The sequence below is a fragment of the Ornithodoros turicata genome, chromosome 1 (genome assembly GCF_037126465.1).
Source record: "Ornithodoros turicata isolate Travis chromosome 1, ASM3712646v1, whole genome shotgun sequence".
NCBI classification, from domain to species: domain Eukaryota; kingdom Metazoa; phylum Arthropoda; class Arachnida; order Ixodida; family Argasidae; genus Ornithodoros; species Ornithodoros turicata.
In genome coordinates this window covers 176,173,532-176,195,933 of record NC_088201.1, presented here as the reverse complement: position 1 = coordinate 176,195,933, position 22,402 = coordinate 176,173,532, and the positions used below count along the sequence as shown (strand labels likewise).

General features: G+C 45.5%; 1 protein-coding gene across 4 annotated transcripts in view; it reads right to left on the bottom strand.

Annotated features, from left to right (window-relative positions):
- Positions 1–21,961, bottom strand: part of LOC135373231 (uncharacterized) — a 98,506-nt gene extending 76,545 nt beyond the window's left edge. Inside the window, exons 1-2 of one of the 4 annotated variants that reach the window (XM_064606484.1) lie at positions 21,602–21,961; positions 19,160–19,299 (exon numbers count right to left, since the gene is read on the bottom strand). In XM_064606484.1, the coding sequence (XP_064462554.1) occupies positions 19,160–19,299; positions 21,602–21,752 (291 nt within the window). In that variant the 5' untranslated portion in view covers positions 21,753–21,961. The remainder of the gene's footprint in view (positions 1–19,159; positions 19,300–21,601) is intronic. The other 3 variants (XM_064606470.1, XM_064606480.1, XM_064606465.1) reach the window with 3 other exon arrangements.
- Positions 21,962–22,402: the final 441 nt, after the last annotated feature.

Here is a 22,402-nt window from a genome sequence, read left to right as displayed (position 1 = left end):
TATTTTTGGACAAATTTGTTAAGACAGCGCTGATTTGTATAAGAAAGACGTAAGGATTTTTGGCGTGATTTACCGGTACTCTCGTTCACAGACTGCCCAGTAGGGTTCGTAATCCACTTCGCGGCAGCCATATTTGTTGACATTGCACGGTGGTTAAGTGTTACCGGCGAAATACTCGCAGTGAAGCACTGAATAATGGAAGACAAAAAAAGACAGGGCATCGTGGTCTGAGATAGAAACCTATGCTATCAGAACATGGGAGGACCAAGCGAAACGCGAAAGTGTATGCTGACATCGCGGGCCAGTTGCACGCGCAAGACATAGTAAACACCACCAAAGAGGTGAAGAAGAAGATTGAAAATTTGTCAGATAAATATACTTGTGTTGATTCGCAACAATTATATTTATGACGTTCAATCGACTTCAACTGCGAAGAAAATCTCTATGAAATGTTTCTGGACGTAAGAAAAATGATTTTACCAAGAAAGCATGGCGCACTCCCCGATGTTAGGTGGGAGTTCAAGCTCGCCCATCGTCATCACCATGACTGCTTAGTGACACTTACTTATGCCGTGTAGCAGGAGCCTAGTGAAAGTGACATTACAGGACGGAGTGCACTTCAAATAAGTGACACTAAATTAGTACGTCTGACAGGGGTATAAATAGTGGTCCAGGAATGTCGAGAGTCTTTCTGTTGGCGTGTTGTTATTATATACAATTGGCCTGCCGGGGATGTCAGCCGTATAGAGCTCGTTGGCGTGTACCTTGTGGATTTTGGGCAGTAAATAGAAACGACCTGCGCCTGTGTTTGATGGGGTGAGATATCTGAGGTCATCACGTGTGATGAGCTTTCGTGCGTGGAGGTCCTGTATGGTATGGGTTATTAGCGCCGTGTACTCCTTTGTTGGGTCATGGTCCAGTTTGAGGTAGTGTTGCGTATTGTTGAGTTGCCTATGAGCTTCAGAAATATATTGATCTGTGGGCCAGATGACGATACTCCCACCCTTATCTGCGGGCTTGATAATGATATCATCTCTGTTAGCTAGCGCTTTGATGATGTCACGCTGTGTTTTAGTGAGGTTGTGACCACGCGAGCTGTGGGAAATACCGCGAAGGATGTTGCTTACTTGTTTAATGTACAGGTCTAATGCGGGTTCTCGGCCGTGATTTGGTGTCCAGGTTGATGGTAGTCGGAGGTCGTTGTTGTTTTCTTGTGTTGTATGAGCGAAGAATTCTCTAAGGCGTAGCCGTCTCGCAAAGTCTGATATGTCTTTGTGGATTTCGTATTCGTTAACAGAATTGAGTGTAGGGTAGAATGTTAACCCCCTAGAGATGACTTGTAGTTCGTCGCTGGATAGTGAGCGTGATATATCTATTACGGTGCTTGCGTCAGCGTTTTCTCGGGGTGGCTCAGCGATGTTGCGGAGAGTTGTGGTTGTGGTGCTGGAAATGATTTGTTCGGCTGCTGCGTGTGTCGTGTTAGTGGGTCCGGTATCCGTGTCGGTGTTGGAATTAGGTTTTCCGAGTTTTGAGTGTTCCTTGTTAGCTAGCTCGCGGTTGAGTTGTTGAATGTGTAGTTCGAGAGTGTTTGCCTCCGCGTCGGTGAGACTGATATTGTTCATATGGGCCTGGATCGTAGCTCGTTGCGCGTGGCACTGTTTCTTTAATATTTCAAGAAACGTACGGGCTGTGTTGCTAAGGGCTGATGCCCACTCTAGCTCTAGTTCAGGTGTCAGTTTTCCTAATGCAAGAACTGTTTTACGGGTGAGGCCTTTAGGTACTGTGTTGTGAGCCAGGTGGTGGGTGTAGATCCGTAGATGATGTAGGTATCGGCTACGTTTCTCCATGAGTTTTCGCATTCGTAGAAAGTTCGTTGACTGCATGTTAGGCTGGTGATTAGATAGTCAACGCTGTTTTCTGCGTGATGTGCGCGTGCGTCGTGTCTGTGGGGTCGGTGGCTGTGGGGTCAGTGGCTGTGGAGACTCGCTGCGTTCCTCGATGTCATCTGTCTGTGTTTGCGTGCTTCTGGTTTTCTGTGTCACAGTTTGCGTGAACTTTGTGTGTGTGCGGATTGTGTTTGGAGTGTTGTCGTTTGCCAGGTGTGTATGCGCGGGTGCAGGGGTCGTTGTGGTCCCCTTTGATGCCATCGTGTGTTCTGGCGTGTTTGTGGTGCTGGCACTTAAAGTGTAAGCTGGTTGAGGATGTTGTGTTTGAGCGTTTGTCAGTGCAGGACGGCATCTATGGACAATTAGGTGTTTGATGTCGTGTGCCATAGTTCGTACGCCTGCGTGGTTTGGGTGGATGCTGTCCCGAGCGAGATGGGCTTCAGCGTGGTATTCGAAAGCTGCCTGTGTGATAACCATAACGTTGGTATGTACCTGACGCATGTGGATGAGGTGGTTGTTGACAGCGTGCGCCTTCCTGTCGAACTCGTGTAGCCATGTGTCCTGGTATATGTATGCTCGGTGTTCGTTCTGTCTTCGGGGAGGTATCGTTGTCAGTACTATTTCAGCGCCTGGTCTGTTGTTTGTGATGAAGGAAACTAGTGTTTCGAATTCCTGGATGACATGTTGTGCTGTCGACCGTGCGATGTCCTTGGTCCCTACGTGGAGTATGAAGTGCGTGATGTTCGGTGGGGCGGCGGTTACATGTGTCATGATGCCCCGTACTCTTGCGCCGCTTGAGAAGTGTATGTGAGGTCCGTGTTCTCCGTGCGGGATGTGTTCGTGTAGCATACATATACCGAGCATACATATAGCAGGACACATGGCTACACGAGTTCGACAGGAAGGCGCACGCTGTCAACAATCACCTCATCCACATCAGTGTTGCGGATTTAAATCCACGGATTTGATTTAAATCCGGATTTAAATCCACCGGAGGGCTGGCGGATTTGATTTGCGATTTGATTTGCGCAAAAAAATATGGGCAGGATTTGGATTTGGATTGAATCGCATTTTCCACTAATGATTTGGATTTGGATTCAATCGCAATGTTCCACGAATGATTTGGATTTGGATTCAATCGCCCCTTTTTCAGCGGATTTGCGCGTGGATTTCGCCAAGCTCCCTCACAAGATGCATGGATTTGAAATTGAGCGAAGCGCCGTTTCGCATTTTACACGAATTGATGTGACCTTGTCTGAAATCTGCACAAGCACTAGCGGCGTCCTCTCTCCAGAGCGGCCGGAGTAGCCGTTTTGTTCCAATCACAATCACCGAGGGAACACCAGGTGCAGTTCTTTGAACGCAGTTAACGTTATTCTGTCGATTGGACGGCACCTTTCCCGTGGACCTCTAGCTGAGTCTTCAAGCACGACCCGTTTCAAGCTTGCCAAATCATGTCGCGAAATTCTTGGTCTTCGCCATCATAGAGAACGCATATAGGTACACGCATTCACGTCAAAACAAAGTAAAAACGAATAATAAATATATCACATCCTATCATTTCGTGATTTTGGGAATTAAAGCCTTTCCTACTCCCACGGACAATGATGGCAAGATGTGCCACTCTTCCTCGCGTACCTTTTTTTCCCCCTTGATTACAACAGCCTGTACTGCGCGAGGAACATTTTTACAAAGCCCCGAACCGTCACCATTAAAATAGACCAATGGGCTCAGGGGCGGATTTAAGGGTCTGTCATGGGGGGGAAGGCGGTCTTAAAGAAATTTCGTGCTTTGCGGCGTGGCGTCGTCCAGGAGATAGGGTTTTTACAAAGGGAACACGACCGTATGGGAGGCGGTCGCCCCCCCCCCCGCCCCCTTAAATCCGCCCCTGCTACATGTTTAGTATAAGTATTCGTAACATGTCCCACGATTTATTAACTATCCAGTTAATTGTAACCCCCAGGGTATGGTAACCAACGACCTGTGGCCTTTCGAGTACTGATGGTAGAAATCGACGCAGGCGTGTGTTTTTGGGCGTAGCTGAGCCTAGGCCCGCGATAGGAATTCCTTCACTCAGGCGTGTTTGCCCAGTGCTAAATGACGAGGAGGTTCCTGACCCAAAATCCGCTTCTGGGAAGGTGTACCATACCTACATCTCCACACTGTTCATGCCCCGTGAAGTCCGAGTCAACACCAACGCGTACGTGATGATGGAGGTGGGGGTTGTGCACCGCTCCTCCCAGAGGGAGCCAGTCATCTACGATTCAATGCACTTTTAGTATCACTTTTTCTATTTTGGTGTAACACAAAAATTTAAGGGCACTTAACGAATTACGTGTTGGCAATGCAACAGAAAGTGCGGCTGATTTTCGATAAAGTTTTACTATTTTCTTTTTGGATGCCTTCAACTCAACTCCCATCATTCATTCATTACATGTATTTTCGTTGGGCTTCCCTTTGCGCCCCTCTTCCACTGGCATTGCGCAATTCCGCGCGGCGGAGTGACCAGCTGTCGGCTACGCACTGGCGAGGAGAGCCGTCTGAACCAACGGGGAATTAAATGACGGAGCACGAGTTTTTTTTTTCGTGAGGAGGAATCTAATGCTATCACACTGCAGGCCGACGCAGCTCTGGGCTCGAGCAATGCTCGGGACTGCCTAGCTCTGTTGGAAGTACTCATGCCCTCCAAAACGCGGCCGGTATTAGCTTCCAGCTAATCGTACGGCGGCTGGTCGCGCGTGAAATACAACATCCACATTCAACGATCCCAACGATCCGAAATGGCTGCGCGTCTTCAACCTTTAAGAAGGAGCACGCTCGGCATGCCCGTTGCCCGCACGGGGCGTGCGAACGCTAGAGGTGACAGTCAGGTCGCCTTCTGTCCACTCTTGGGTAGTTCCTTTTTAAATCGAAAAGCGTGGGAAATTGACAATTTTTAATTTCCATGAAAAAATATTTATGTTAGATAGCATCTCGATTGATGACAAATGCAACAATTTCCAACTCCATCCGATGAACCGTTTCCGATATGGAGAGGCGGAAGATTGCGGCGGCGTATGTTGGTTCGAATTTTTTCCCAACTTTGACCTCATAGCAAGGCGCTTCTTGTTTTACCACATCCTTCAAATTCGGCTGATAAAAACTATGGGTTCAAGACAGCACGCGGAAAAAGTCCCGTGATTCCTACTTTAAAGGGGCGCTACGAAACAATTCACGAGCACAGCGATTCCGGCAAAAAAATGTACGATTTGGAACTTTTATTGTTCATGAGCGGGTACACGCATTCGCTTGAAGGTAGATTCATTAGAACCGCTAACTCATTCTCTATCGAGTAGTATAGATATCATTTATATATCCTGTGGTAGAGGGAGCAGACGGCTGTAAGTAGAAGCAACTCGCAAAATTGCTCCCCCCCAAGCGCCCCCCAAAACGTGAGTTTATACATTGAATTTCCCTCTCCCCCGTTCCCCACCCAAGCAGCACAATGTACTGAAAGTCGGGTGCAATAGGGGTGGACGGGTAGGTGGAAGGCCTTGAACAGACTCCTGAAACTCAAGTTCATTGATAAGGCACATACCGTCCACCCCTATTGCACTCGACTTTCAGTACATTGTGCTGCTTGGGCACTACGCGCTGCGACAAAGAACCCGCCCCCCAAACCGAGCATCTGGATCCGCGCCTGACACAGGCTGATACGTGGTGACTGATAGTCTGGTACACGCCGAGCAGGCGTAACCGAAAATGTCTTTCTAAACTCAAAAATTTATGTCCTAAAATATGAATAAAATTTCGGCCAGCGGATTGATAGGTTGCCATTTTATATCCTCGTCAATCAGACGAAATTTATTGCTCTTTGTGCCACGTGACGCTGTTATTTAAGCGTTGTTTAGTGAATACGTGCAGTATTAGTAATTTGTAGACACGGTTATAGGTCTAGTAATACTACTGCACGATTTTGGCTCCCGGATTTGTCAAAAGATTCGATAAATCCGGATTTAAAAGCGGATTTGATTTAGGTCCAGGAAAACAAATCCGGATTTAAAAGGATTTGATTTAACGTGTGAAAATTAAATCCGGACTTGATTTGGATTTGATTTACTACCTTCAGAAAAAATGCGGATTTGATTTAAATCCGATTTGAGCGGCCAAATCCGCAACACTGATCCACATGCGTCAGGTACACATCAACGTTATGGTTATCACACACGCAGCTTTCGAATACCACCCTGAAGCACATCTCGCTCGGGACGGCATCCACCCAAACCACGCAGGCGTACGAGCTATGGCACACAACATCAAACACCTAATGGTTCATAGATGCCGTCCTGCACTGACAAACGCTCAAACACAACCTCCTCAACCAGCTTACACTCTAAGTGCCAGCACCACAAACACGCCAGAACACACGATGGCATCAAAGGGGACCACAACGACCACTGCACCCACGCATACACACCCGGCAAACGACAACACTCCAAACGCAATCCGCACACACACAAAGTTCACGCAAACTGTGACACGGAAAACCACAAGCACGCAAACACAGACAGATGACATCGAGGAACGCAGCGAGTGTCCACAGCCACTGACCCCACAGACACGACGCACGCGCACATCACGCAGAAAACAGCGTTGACTATCTAATCACCAGCCTAACATGCAGTCAACGAACTTTCTACGAATGCGAAAACTCATAGAGAAACGTAGCCGATACCTACATCATCTACGGATCTACACCCACCACCTGGCTCACAACACAGTACCTAAAGGCCTCACCCGTAAAACAGTTCTTGCATTAGGAAAACTGACACCTGAACTAGAGCTAGAGTGGGCATCAGCCCTTAGCAACACAGCCCGTACGTTTCTTGAAATATTAAAGAAACAGTGTCGCGCGCAACTCGCTACAATCCAGGCCCATATGAACAATATCAGTCTCACCGACGCGGAGGCAAACACTCTCGAACTACACATTCAACAACTCAACAGCGAGCTAGCTAACAAGGAACACTCAAAACTCGGAAAACCTAATTCCAACAACGACACGGATACCGGACCCACTAACACGACACACGCAGCAGTCGAACAAATTATTTCCAGCACCACAACCACAACTCTCCGCAACATCGCTGAGCCACCCCGAGAAAACGCTGACGCAAGCGCCGTAATAGATATATCATGCTCACTATCCAGCGACGAACTACAAGTCCTCTCTAGGGGGTTAACATTCTGCACTACACTCAATTCTGTTAACGAATACGAAGTCCACAAAGACATATCAGACTTTGCGAGACGGCTACGCCTTAGAGAATTCTTCGCTCATACAACACAAGAAAACAACAACGACCTCCGACTACCATCAACCTGGACACCAAATCACGGCCGAGAACCCGCATTAGACCTGTACATTAAACAAGTAAGCAACATCCTTCGCGGTATTTCCCACAGCTCGCGTGGTCACAACCTCACTAAAACACAGCGTGACATCATCAAAGCGCTAGCTAACAGAGATGATATCATTATCAAGCCCGCAGATAAGGGTGGGAGTATCGTCATCTGGCCCACAGATCAATATATTTCTGAAGCTCATAGGCAACTCAACAATACGCAACACTACCTCAAACTGGACCATGACCCAACAAAGGAGTACATGGCGCTAATAACCCATGCCATACAGGACCTCCACGAACGAAAGATCATCACACGTGATGACCTCAGATATCTCACCCCATCAAACACAGGCGCAGGTCGTTTCTATTTACTGCCCAAAATCCACAAGGTACACGCCAACGAGCTCTATACGGCTGACATCCCCGGCAGGCCAATTGTATCTAATAACAACACACCAACAGAAAGACTCTCGAAATTCCTGGACCACTATTTAAACCATATTCCGACAACACTGCCATCGCATGTACAAAACACACTCCACCTCCTAAGAATAATCAGAGATATAAACAACACTCACACATTTGGTAGGAACACAATACTAGCCACGCTGGATGTGACATCACTGTATACTAACATCCCACACAACGACGGAATCACAGCCCTCTGCAATACCCTTTCTACAACAAACACCAGAAAAGACACGGAAACCATACTCGCTCTAATGGACTTGGTCCTTAAAATGAACTACTTCGAGTTCAATGGCGAATACTATCTACAAGTACACGGTACAAGTATAGGCACACCTGTTGCACCCACATACGCAAATATCTTCATGGGGTTCTTAGAAAACAAAGTTCTCAGCGCCCTCTCATTAAAACCCACGGTGTACCTTCGATACATCGATGATATACCGATACACATGAATTTCAAAAGTTCGTAGATCTACTGAACACCGCAACATAAAGTTCACATCACAACAGTCAACTCATTTAATTAACTTCCTCGACACCACGATATCACTAGATAACGGCAACCTCATCACAACCCAGTACAAAAAGTCAACTGACAAACAACAATACCTTCACTTCAAGAGTCACCACCCTCGTCACTGTAAGGTTGGAACTCCTAATGGGCCGAGTGTAAGACTACGCAGAATTTGTACAAACGACACAGATTACGCTGAGAAGCTTGATGAACTCTGCAGTACACTTGCCCAAAGGGACTATCCAGACTCCCTCCTTACCGAATTCCTTCGCAAGGCACTCACACTCGATCGAAACGAGATTCTGGAAAACCGAAAAAATCCCGACGCGTGCAAAATAAGCTTCATCACAAGATATTCCAACGCACTCCCAAACATCAAAGCCATTCTACTGAAGCACGAGCCCCTCCTCCAAAGCAGTGACCGACTTAGCAACATATGCACAAATCCCATACAGGTGACATATCGACGCGCAAGAAACCTGGCAGACTCCTTGGTCAATGCCAAAATCAGCAAAACGAGCACCCCGTATACGGGAACACGACCCTGCATCCTCCCGCGCTGCAAAACATGCAAGCACGTTCAACACGCTAACTCCATCAAAAGCACTGCGAGCAATTACACCCACCCCGTTAACCACGCATTCACATGCACAAGCTCCAATGTCATGCAATATATTGGTGAAACCGGCCAACAAATGAACAACCGCCTTACCGGACACAGAACCGACACGTCCAACAAACTCCCCAAAGCAGTCGCCGAACACTTTAACGTTCCTGGTCACAATTTTGACAACATTAAACTATATATTCTAGAAACCGGGTTTAGATCCAGACGTGACAGACGTGATAGGGAGTCTTATCTCATATACAAGTTCAACGCTCTTCACCCGTCTGGTATCAACAAATCACAAGGCACCCCAGAAACGCTTCACAAATAAAATATGCTTTTCCCTTCTATACTTCCATTATCATCTGTTATGTTCTGCATGGCCACTGCTTTCTGCTCTCTTTATTGCATGCCACGACTTTGTATTACAAATATATATTAAAAAAAAAAAAAACTCTTTGCTCGTTCTGGAATTTTCCCCACGTAACCACTAAGCTCCTTATCTTCAGCTATGCTTGCCAATTCTTGCCTGTTGTCCCGTTTCGTCCACGTGTTCGTGAACCTTCCATTTTTCTGTAACCGGTCTGTAGCCTAGATCACTACGTTCACATAATCCCCTCCACACTCTAACAAAGCAGCCATTCACTCCGGCTGTAGAAGCCCGTACGGACCCTTTCTTCCCTCTGGGCTGTTGACCCACAATTCGCATGAACCTTTAAACACGTCACACCTAACCCTTTAAATACCATGCCAATGATGAGGACGGTGCCCAGAAGAAGAACAGTCTCTGTTCGAAATATCGGCGGCTTTTGTCCTGAGGCAACTCCCTTCCTACATTCGCTGGATTTCTACCCATCTACATTCTTATACAGGGTGTCCCAGAAAACGTGTCATTGAATTCTAATAAAAAACTACACCAACTAGAGTCATGCGATCAATGGCATCTGGGTTTTTGCCACCTCCTCATATGAATGTCGTATAACGTAAGTTTAATTATGTAAATTTTTGCGAGCTTAAGTCGAAAATTTGCCTAGTAAAGGTCACTTTTTTACCCCACCGATGTGAAGAGCGTGCCTAATTTAGTCAAATTAATGAAAATTCACAGGGATATTTAGGAGCTATCCCATCGGAAAAAAATAGCCGAACATCATACTGTACGGAGGTCGCACAGAATAGCGCACGATGAATTTTTCAGCGCAATCTTTGTCAGTCCGACGAAAGGAGGTTGGAAACCCAGCCCTCACCGACATCGCCGAAAGAGATAAAACGTCCGGCTTAAAAAAACGGCTTATCACGTTCGACTTTCGCTGAGATTTTGCTTTCCCTCTCCCAATTTTAGGAACTGTTACTTTTTCTACTATCACTCTGTGGGCTGGCTTCGGAACCTCCTTTCGTCGCACTGAGAGCGATTGCGCTCAAAAAGTCATCGCGCGCTATTGTCCGGTGCTCCGAAAAGCATGACATTCGGCTATTTTTACCGATGAAATAGCTCGTGAATATCACTGTGAATTATCATGAATTTGAGTGTATTCGGCACGCTCTTCATATTGATGGGGTAAAAAAGTGACCTTTACTTGGCAAATTTTCGAGTCCAGTTCGCAAACATTTACATACTTAAACTTGGAGTACATGACATTCACATTAGGAGGTGGCAAAAACTAATAAGAACAAATGCTGTTGACCGCATGATTATAGGTGGTGTAGTTTTTTTATTATAATTCAATGACACGTTTTCTGGGACACCCTGTATATGTGCCACGGGTGCACGCGTAACATGAAACATGTTGCAGGTGCACATGTGGTCGGTGCCTCCCGCAGGTGCCACTCCGAGTTCCCGCATGAGCCGTCTTTTCGTGTCGAACATTCCTGGCTCAAAATGATGAGAACATATCGTTCTCGAGCTGGTCTTCCTCCACTTGATTTTGCGCAGCGCCATTTCCCACTCCAAACGACGTTGTTTGTCCGTCGGAAACTGGAAATATGCTACGTCTGTTGTTGTATCCGACCTGTTGCCACAACTGATTATAGAGCATGTCTTACCGGCCATCCTGGTGGGTGTAAGATCAGTGTGCGACGTAACGAACACAATTGCTACGGAAAATTTCTTTCGTCAAAACTGCCAAAACACACAGCAAAGCAAGGCGGACGGCGCGGGATATCTCGCGACTTACATCACGCTCAGTGTTGCTTGCAGAAAAGCGCTCGTGGCTCGCACTACCCTGTCGCCGAGCGCGTCATAGAAGAAAATCATTTTTATCAAGTTTGACTCAGTTTTCGAAGGAGATATTTTACAGGCATGGTCGTTGATGGCTAAAGGTGACGAATATTCGAAAATCTCGGAAGGGTCCTTATGCGGATTCTCCCTTTAACCAGAATGAAACGTCCGAGCCGAGTGTCGCGCATGCGCATTAGATGTTGGACGCGTGATTTCGGTCAAAAGGCCACGCTTTCACTCAGATCGACTGATTCGCATCGGGAAGCAAGATGGGGGCTGTTTTCTGCAACTGGAAATGCTGAGGTGTTCAGTTGCAGTGCATGTTAAAGTGAGATTGCCAGATATGTTGAATGTTTCGAATAATGTGTCTGCGGAAGGTTGTTGGATTAAGTACGATGCTTGAGCATTTTAGTACGAATGTACCAGCATGTGTACGTACCATTTTCTGCATGTTCAATCAATACGGGGTGCCCACGGGCAATGTGGGGCCTATATTGCCGACGTTTTCGCGATATTGGCTCAAACTTGGAAGCCTATGTTGCCAAACCTGAGCCAATATCATGGAAATCCTGGCAAAATGAGTCCCACATTGAACCCGTATCTCCTATGACCAGCCAATATAGCTTCAATAATATGTTTTGCTTGTGAGAGCGTGCCAAAGTGAAACCAGAACAACGCAAGCTGCGAGATTGACGTCTTGCATCGCTGCGTGACTGTCGACAAAAAGAGGGATGAACCTACAAAAGAAGGAATGGAGGACGCGCCAACCACACTGCAGCATAGAACAACCAGTGACAATTCCATGTCATATGTGGATCTTCGCGTTTCAGATCCTGTCAGGGCATGCCGGGAAATGCTGTGCAAAACGACAGCGACGGTGGATACTCCAGTACGACAGCGGCGACGATCGAAGGCGATAGGGAATAGCTGTCGTTTTGCCCAGCATTTTTCGGCATGCCCTGCTCTCTGGAACTTTTTTGGAACTTTTCAATTGGCCTATTCCTGAACGATAAATTCGCAACAGTGTTCAGCAAGTCATCGCTTATAGTGCGCCAAGCATATTGTGTGTCTGTACTGGGTGTCTGTGTTGATTGAGGCGTTTCAATGGGAATATGTGGGGCATTTCATGGCGTACTCAACGTGAAATCAGTCCGTACTGCATCGTATGTAACTGCGCGGATCATTGGGGAATGGATTCGTGTACCCACCGACATCCGAAAGGAGGACACTGATTCCCATTACACCGATAATATAGTGTCCTTCATGATTGCATTCATGCACGTGTCCCCGCTTACTACATGGGAGAGGTAGATTTCGCACAAAGGGCCTTTCTCATAACACATGACATTCACAATCCTTCTGATTAGTCTGCTTTCGTCGTTTCAAAATGATATTCAGTCTTGAATTGGCATCGCTACGGCTTTAGCACGGCAGAGGGTGGTACCCGAAAGTGTTTCTTGGCATTCTGCCTGCACTGATTTCTCATAAATTTTTTTGACTCAAAAGTGCTGCACGTTCGGTTACCAAATGAATGTACGGGAACACAAAATATGGATACTGAAGTTCGACAGACCTCCAGGAAAGAAAAAAACGCCGCATACTTTGTACAGCAGCACTCAAAAACTAGAGATGTTCACTGCAAGGGGCGCATTGATAATATGTAGCAACCTTCATTCTTTGAGCACTTCGCTGTAGAGCCAGGACTGTTCCTGGTATTCAAGACTAAAACGTCTGCTTGTTTGTTATCAGGTTAATATCGTCTGAACGGAACATATCGTCGTTGTCTTCCTACGGTGCACGGAGCGTGTCTGCATATCGTCTACACCATCGGCACGTGCGATTAGAAGTCAGCTATAACATCAGACGTCGCTGCGAACAGTCATCGTTGCCATATAAGCCTGTCAGCCTGCTTCTGAGATCCATTCTTTGAGCACTTCGCCAGCCGCCGGCTCTAAAGCGAAACGCATCGCCTCCAAAATAATGTCGCCACCGGCGCGCGTACGCTAACGATCTCTGATTGGCTGCGCAATATATGTATAAATATTTGGATGCTCATTGGTCTAGAAAACTGGCGTCAGTTTTCTTTGCGCTGATTGGGCGAGAGTCATTTGACTGAGGAGCGAGCATCCGAACGCGCGAACCGCTCAACGGAAGCAGCCGAACGGAGGAAAGAGAAAAACGACAGGAGACATCGCCATCGCGTCTGTCCGGCCACGCGTGTTCTCTCGGACTGCAACCGTTGTGCACGCAGACGCTAGGGGGTAGTTTGAGAGTTTTGAATGCTTTAGATTTAGATTGTGGCGAACTGCTAATGTGAGAACGGAATGGCACATCCACCTGATCATCACAACAGCGGGAAGACGACAATGACATAGAATCCCTGCACCTCCAAAGGACGCAGAAATCGTCAGAGAGGTAGTCTGCACTCTTTCCGACGTACTGCAGGTGATCGGTAAGACAACTTTGATTACTTTTTTGTGTCTGAAGGAAGTAATGCAGGTTTATCACGTTAAGTGTATTACGTACAACATTTACGAGTCACTCAGTACGTTAGCGGCGTTTCATTGTGCAGTGCATTGCCGTAAATTGTACGTTTCTGATATGCCGGTAATCCAATTATGTGTGGTTATGCTAGCTGCCCCTCATGCGCGTCGCAGCCGTTCATTCACTGTGATCTACGAACATTCGTGACCAATGCCTTGGTGTTCAAATACGAAATCAAGATCGATTACCTATCATAGCAGTGATTTTTGTGCAGAGTTACGGATCATCAATATATTTTTTTGTTTTGTTTTAGTTCTACCGCAGCCATCGGCAACAACGACGCACATAGCTCAGCATTGTCTTTTGAACTGCCCTTCGATGTCGAAGCACCTAGAGCTCCACAAGAACAGTGAAGCCTGTTACAAGACGTAAAAAGATATGTACTCTAGCTTTTTCGAGGCAGTTCCCGAGGACAAATAAAGTTGATTTGTCATATACCATCGCTTTTTGATTGTTTGCTTTGGGACAGCATGATCGTTGCTCTACAGCAAGAGAGCAAGCGCCGAAGACAAACCACAAACGGACGAGGCTGGGGGGATAGGGGGGACGAGAGGAGAGACGAAAAACCCGAGGAGAGAAGGGGAAGGAGGTTGGGAAAGGAGGTCGGTCTGCGCATGCGCACTGGGCCCCAGCTTTTTTCCCGCGCTGGCCAGCAGAGACGTTGTGAGTGGCTCCTGGGGATCACGTGGTTTGGGCGCCCGCCATTTTCCCTGGACCATTGCGTAAACGGCAGCTTCCGGCGGATGACTTCGCTGTAGAGCCAGGACTGTTCCTGGTATTCAAGACTAAAACGTCTGCTTGTTTGTTATCAGGTTAATATCGTCTGAACGGAACCTATCGTCGTTGTCTTCCTACGGTGCACGGGGCGTGTCTGCATATCGTCTACACCATCGGCACGTGCGATTAGAAGTCAGCTATAACATCAGACGTCGCTGCGAACAGTCATCGTTGCCATATAAGCCTGTCAGCCTGCTTCTGAGATCCATTCTTTGAGCACTTCGCTGTAGAGCCAGGACTGTTCCTGGTATTCAAGACTAAAACGTCTGCTTGTTTGTTATCAGGTTGGTTAATTGCTTTTCCTGTTTCTGCTTGCTAAGTCCTGGCTCTTGCGACTGTGTCTTGACAATGCCGGCTAACATCGAGCTTGAAAAAGAAATTAAAAACATGAAGGCCCAGTTAATGCAAGCTATTCGGGAATCAACGGAAACTTTCATGACGGCAAACTCAACTGTGTTAGCTCAGATGGAAAAAGTGACGAAGAGTATAGTTTTCATGAATGAAAAATTTAACGAGACACAAAAAAAGTTGGAAGCAGTACTCAGTGAAAACTCGAACTTGAAGAAGGCAAATGCTGAGTTATCTCGGCGGGTTGGCGAGCTCGAGCAGTATTCGAGATTGTACAACACTGAAATCAAGGGGATGCCTGTGACAGAGGGTGAGGACTGTCTAAAGATTGTTCAGACCATTGGCGAAAAAATTAATGTCCAGATTCTTGAATCTGACATTGATGCTGTCCATCGTGTCCCAGTTTTTAACAAAGCGAATGAAAGGAACATTATCGTTCGTTTTACGTCTAGGATGAAAAAAAAATGTGTTCCAGCAAAAGGCGAAAAAGGCGCGACTTTCTGCTAATGACCTTGGGTTAAATACCAGTGTCAGATGTCCCATCTACTTTAATGATCATCTCACCCCAGATAATAAAAAGTTGTTTCCTAAAGCAAGAGATGCAGCGAAGTCACACGGTTGGAGGTTCGTTTGGACGGATCTCTGTCAGATCAAAGTGTGGCACTCAACCGATAGCCCTGTTATACGCGTGAAATGTGATGCGGATCTTGCTAAAATCATATCTATGTGATTGGTCACTCTTGGTGTATATAATGGTGTCGCGGGCAATTAAACTTCTACCATGGATTTTTCTTTAATTCATTTCAACGCTAGAAGCCTGTGAAAGAATTTTGATGACATAAATTCGTTTCTGTGTGCTAACATTCACAAGTACTCTTTGATTGCTTTGAGCGAAACTTGGTTAAGGAGTGATGAGGTCTCTTTATATAAGTACCGAGATTATTACTCTGAATTTGTATGCCGTGACAGTACAATTCTAATGTCGGTGGTGGCGTTGGTTTGTTTATATCGCCGCTTTTAAATCATACTGTTCGCAATGATGCAGTCTTGAACAATCCCACTTGCGAAAGTTTATGGGTTGAGATAGACAAATGTTCTTTCTCAAGTGCACACAAAAACATTGTTATCGGTGTCATTTACCGCCCTCCTTCTGGGTCTGTTTACGAATTTATATCTGCTCTTGAACAGTCATTGGATTCCCTATCTCGCGAAAATAAATCTATATTGCTTGTAGGAGACTTTAACATTAATATTCTCGATGAACAAAATCCTGTTTGCCTCTCATTTATGACTTGTCTTAGTAGTTTTGGTTATGATTGTCCTATTAAATCACCTACAAGAGTAACTTCGACTTCTTCGACTTTGCTCGATCATATATGGCTAACTGACTGCGAGTTGTCCCACGCTGATGTTTTTGAAGTTGACATTTCGGATCATTACCCTGTAGCCGCTGTATTGATGCTTCAACATAAGAAGAACGCTAGATATACTAAAACTATTCGTTTCAATGTTGATAACTTTGTTAAATGTGTTGAAAGTGTCAACTGGGCTTCTATTCTCAACTCTTCAAGCGTTAATATTGCTTACGAGCAATTTTCCGATTGTATTACCACGGCTATTGCAGCAAATACTGTGGTATCTGTATCACGAAATAAATATGCCAGCCCGGAGTCCCCTTGGATCACACACAGTATTTTAAAATGCATAAAAAAGAAACATAATCTCGGAAAAAAGGTTAAGAAACAGCCCTTTAATCCAGGGTTGAGGTCTAAGTACGCACTATACTCACGTTATCTGTCGCGGGTATTGAATCACGCAAAGAAGCTTTATTACCATGCTCAAATCGCGTCATGCTCATCCGTAAAGATAAATGGAAGGTGGTTAATAAATTTCTTAACAGGAACTCCAGCAATACTCGTATAAACAAAGTGATATATAATAATACCACACTCCAAAGTCCATATGATATTGCTGCTGCTTTCAATGACTTTTTTTTGGTACCTGCGTCAACCAAGATACAGACGACACACCACTTGCTCCAATGCCATGTCGTCTTCTGCAGTCCTTTTTTCTTCAACCGACAACGCCAATTGAAGTGGCTAAGGTCATATCCTCGCTGCGTAATACATCTCCAGGGTATGACAACATAGCCGTATCGAAATTAAAACTAGTTAAGGCTGTCATATCACCTGTGCTGTCCCACATTGTAAATCTCTCATTTAACCAAGGCGAATTTCCTAAGTCGCTGAAACGCGCGATCATTGTGCCAGTACATAAAAAAGGCGATCCTTTGGTTATCAGCAATTATCGTCCGATTTCTATTCTTCCGGTAATAAGCAAAATTATTGAAAGATTGTTGCAGAAGCGGCTGGTGAGCTATCTAGACAAATTTAACGTTATATGTACTAACCAGTTCGGTTTTCGCAGTGGCTGCTCTACAGAAACAGCCCTTTTAACATTTACGGAACGCATCAAACAGTCAATTGATCAGGGGGGTATAGCTCTTTCTCTTTTCGTTGAGTTCTCTAAGGCTTTTGATTGTGTTAACCACAAAATTCTTCTTTGTAAACTAGCCAAATATGGGATCACTGGACCTGCACTCAGCTTAATCAAATCATATCTCGAGGATCGGTCTCATATTGTTAGATGCCAGGACGTTCTCTCTCAACCTTCGCTGTCTAACATTGGCGTGCCACAGGGGTCCATATTAGGTCCACTCCTTTTCTTACTTTATATAAATGATCTTCCTGAGCAATTAAAATTTTCGGAAGCATTTCTATATGCAGATGACACGACTTTATTGTTAACTGGCAACGATATTAATAACCTTTCATTGAAATTAGAGGAAGACATTAATAATCTAGTCTACTGGTGTCGTACTAATAGATTACATTTGAACGCGAGCAAAACAGTGACCATGATTTTCCACTCGCATAAACGTAATGTTAATACGCACACTTCTTTATCCATCTTGGGAAGTCCATTGCAGTTTCGGCAAGAAACTAAATTCTTGGGAGTTGTATTCGACAGCCATCTTCGATTTACGTCCCATATTAACGATATCACTCGCAGGAGTTCATACGGTATCAGCGTACTCGTAAAAACCCGACATTACTTTCCGCCATCCATTCTGCTTAACTTGTACTATGCTTTCATACACTCTCATCTGACGTACTGTGCTTCTGTGTGGGGTTTAACTCACAAAACTCATCTTCGTGCTCTTCAGGTAATCAAAACAGAGCTATCAGAATTACATTTGGGTTACCGTTGCTCGCTCATGTCCCATATCACGAAATTCGTATTCTTACAGTTCATGACATAATCTCTTATAGTATCCTAAGCCTGACCTACCGTATATTACAACTTAACCTCACTTTGCCAAAAATAAATTTTCTTCAGCTTCGTTCAACCCGGCGTACTAGGGCAGGAGCTGGAGGTCTGTTGAACCTACCTACGTCTAATACAAACTATGGGAAGCTGTCGTTTTTGTTCCGTGCAGCTTGCGAGTGGAACCAACTAACACGTGACATAACATGCATTCGTTCTTATCCGCTATTTAGAAACAAACTAAAGCATGTGTTATTCCATAATGCATCTCGTTTGTAACCAACTTCGTTTCTTTGTATCATCTATCTCCGTTCCACTTGATTTTTTTTTTACAATGATATAAGAGTGTTGTACAATTGTATCTGTATCATAATCAAGTGTATTGTATCATCTTCAATTGTTTTGATCATTGTGCTCTGTTATAATATCTTCATTTTGCGATTGATGAGGAACCTTTAACCGGGAGTACTCCCTCTGGTTCCTCTACGTGTATATTCATCTATGTATTTTCATTTGTTTTGGTAGAATAAATAAATGTCAAATGTCAAACCACTTTATGAGTCATGAGTGAAAGGTTATATTTTTAGAATAGTCTTATAGTAGTTCGGCGATACGGATCTCCACAAGAAGTCAGATATAGGTTCCACAGGACAATGTGCCTCTGTCCTACCGCTCCGCATGCGTTATTTACATTGCTTCACTAATCCCAGCTTCTTGAGACGGTACTGGTTTGTTGGGGACAATTGCTGATGAACTGTTATTATCGGAGCTCGTGTCTCTACTCAGAAGGGTGGTGTCGTAGATGCCATTCTCTCCAGCGGTCAGAATGCACTCTTTTATTCGTGAGCTTCTTAAACAACTGATCCTCATTATCTGTGAAAACAGCGAGCAACCAGCACCAGAATTAACGCGGATTACAGCACATGACGAAGGACCCTGACGTACTCGTTGAACCGCAATCTGTCGCATCTGTCGCTATGTTGCTCACATTTTATTTATTTTTTGATATTTTTTGTCTCGGTGTGTTTTTATATCGCGGTGTTGTACGGTTTATAACAAAACTCACGGGATAATAATACATACGTAAAGAAGCATGGAATCTCCGTAGAGGCGAATGTCTTCAAGGGAATAACCCTTGAACGATGTATCTCCCACAAAATAGACCTGGATGGGCCTCAACTTGTGCAGCTCGGTCCAATTTCCTTCAACGGGAACGGCATCATCTGAAAAGAACAGCTTTCTGCTAAGCAGCAGCCATTGTTTTCCCCCTCCGCACAGGAAAGTGCTCCCCTCAGCCAACTACTAGAGTGATTTCCTGAGGCCCGAGGCCTCCGAACATCTGTGCGCAGCCTTATGTCACCAGAGGCTCTCTCTCAAGCAATTAGTTTCGACACTTGGGACGCGGTGGTCACGTCTTAAAGGGTAAAAGGACACGCCGGTCATTCTCCAGCAATAAGCCATCTTAGGGCATTAGGTCGCTGAGCAGAAAGAACGGTTCGTCGGACTGGGTAACTACTGACTTTATGGCATACCGTCAGATGCCGAGGAACACGAAAACTTGAGAAAGAAGACAAGAAACGTTGACATAAGTTTTGTCAACACATTTCACAGTTTGACACTGCCACAGAGATCTGGAGGACAGTGTGTTGTCTGAAGGAGGCACCCCCTCAACAGAATCCTCTCGCGGACTTGGCTATGGTTAAGGGTGTAGACGAAAACACGCTAGCGACAGACTTGTGAGTGGTACTAACGGCAGCGCTGGCTCGACGCCTCCGCTCTACAGCAGTTTTGTCCAGAGTTTGACGGCTGAAATTCATCGACACCGGCCGAGCCCACTGGAGGTTACGGAGCGTCACTTTGCAGTAATCGAGCTAAAGACAGCTTTGAAGCTTGCGAACGTAGGCTTGTCTTCGGGAGCCGATAAGCCACTTATTGCACACTGCGAAGCCTTAACGGGTGGTCACACCAAGATATTCTTCACGTGTATAATGCGTCTTGGCAACAGCGACCTCTACCACCTAGCTGCAAGGAGGCACTAGTCGATCCGATCCTGAAACCACGCAAAGCTCCAAATGCGCTATCATCCTGTCAACCGTGAGCCCGATAAGCTGCATGGGAAAACTGACGGAGAAAATGTTTTTGCATCGCCTCAACTGGTGGCTCTGAAAACGAGGTGTGCCCTCACGAAATGGCTGGATTTCCGCGCTACCGAATGTCCATGGATCCAGTTCTCAATCGAGAATCTACAGTCCAGCATGCGTGTGCTCATCGGCGATTCGTCGAGTCAATTTTCCTGGGCATCAAGCGCGCATATGATACCGCCTCACACATTTGTATGCCACATGCTTTGCGCTTGTTTGGAGTGTCCGGTCGACTCTTCAGCTGACTCCAAGACTTCCGCTGTCCGAACGTCCCAATGTGTAAACCCTAAGCATCATGGTCATCAAGTAGTGTCCGTCAAGAAAGCATACTCAGTTCAACACCCTTTAACGCGGCAATGGCGGGTCTAACATCGATAATTCTCCAAATAGTGGCGTTCTCTGTGTACGCAGATGACGTTGGCCTTTGGAGAGAAGGATAATCGAGACTTGCCAATCAGCGCAGCATGCAGCTGGCTTTGAATAACATATATACGTAACTGACGCTACTTGGCCTTTCACCCCAAAAGTGTGTTGAACTACCTTTCACACGCCATGCTGTGACAAATTGCTCTGATTGGGTTTGTGCTGAAAAGCTTGGGTCTGTACCTTTCAAACCACTTCCTTGCGTTGTTATGGTCTCGAATCAGCGTCAATCATGTGAGGGACATCATGACACAGAACCGCGCTATTATAACCGTCCCAGCACCGTTTTAGTTTCTGTGGCTCGCAGATCTACAATCTGGTCCATAATGCTTCGCTCGCAGTGGTAGGGCTTCTTGCGGTGGCTGTGTAGCCCGCGTACCGTATAAAGCGTCGTTTTTCAAACGTTGGGTGTTTGATCACGTTGACGCTCTGATCCCATTCCTGTTCCCTCGTATGGCGGCATTAGAGCTGTATTCAGAAGAGCTGTATTCCTACACATCACAGCCAAGTAGTGTTGTACGCGCTACAAAAACGAAGCATTGAAATTCCGTTACCCGCTACTCTGCGATAAGGTAGTGCAATACTAACGTCGCTACAAATTTGATGAATTATCTTCATAAAGCTACCGCTACTAAATAAAAGTAACGTGTATAATATGGCGCTACTTTACCGCCACCGTACATTTCCCCACGCAACACCTTATTATATTCACTTCGTTGCTGATTTTGTCTAAAGACAGTGCAATGTCTATGTTCCCTGAAACAGAAGCATGCATATGATGCTCATGGAACACTTGTACGCAAGTTCGTGATTTCAATAACGAACACACTTCTGTATCGAATGTATCTGCGTTTTTTTCTCTTCAGGACCGGCACTTAATTATAATAAGCTTGCATGGTGGCTAGTACCATAACTGAACTATGTCGTCATGCCAATTGCTATAAAAACAGAGGTCACTTGCCTGAATCATAAGGTCGATCTGCGCTGTAAGGCTTGAAGAGAAACAGGGTGAGAAAAACGACGCGCCACATATTGATCTTATCTTTCACTCTCACTGTTCGCACAATATGGTGTCTACTGTTGTGAGAACACATGTAAACTGTCTTATACATGTCAGTGAATACAAAGCTCTAGCAGACACAACAAGCTGCGGCCAGGAAAGCAGATGGTCGCTGCAGCAATTTTAGAAGGGTCGTGCAGACCGATGAAACGAGTCGTGAGTCGATATGTCGATGTGCCAGATCCTGTTTGGACTGTCGCATGATGTCGCGAAAAAAGCACACTGGCGAAAAAAAGAAAAAGAAAACACCTGTGAAAAGCGTTTCTAGAAGCTTATTTTACAGCCAGACACTGAACACCTATTGAGCACACTCTCAACGACTTTTGAGAACATATAAACATCTGCTTACACGTTCGCAAGCACAAACACCAACTCCGAACTGCGTAGTAACTCCCCTCAAACTATTACGACGTATTTTGTTGCACTGTCCCACGTAGATCATACTTCTGTCCATGAATGAAGTACACCCGAACGTTTCTGCTTGCTCGTTTTTGGTTTGTATGCATTTAGTGTTTTGTTTCGACATGCGTCAACACTCATATAATCAAAATGCACATAAGCTGACCATTTGGCAAACCTTCTACAATTTAGTTGATGCAAATTGCACTTCTAAAAACTGTTGAATCGATACCGAATACAATAAATGAACGTAATGAAACGCGCGATGTGAAAAGGTTATTCAGAAATCTTCAGCCTGTGAAA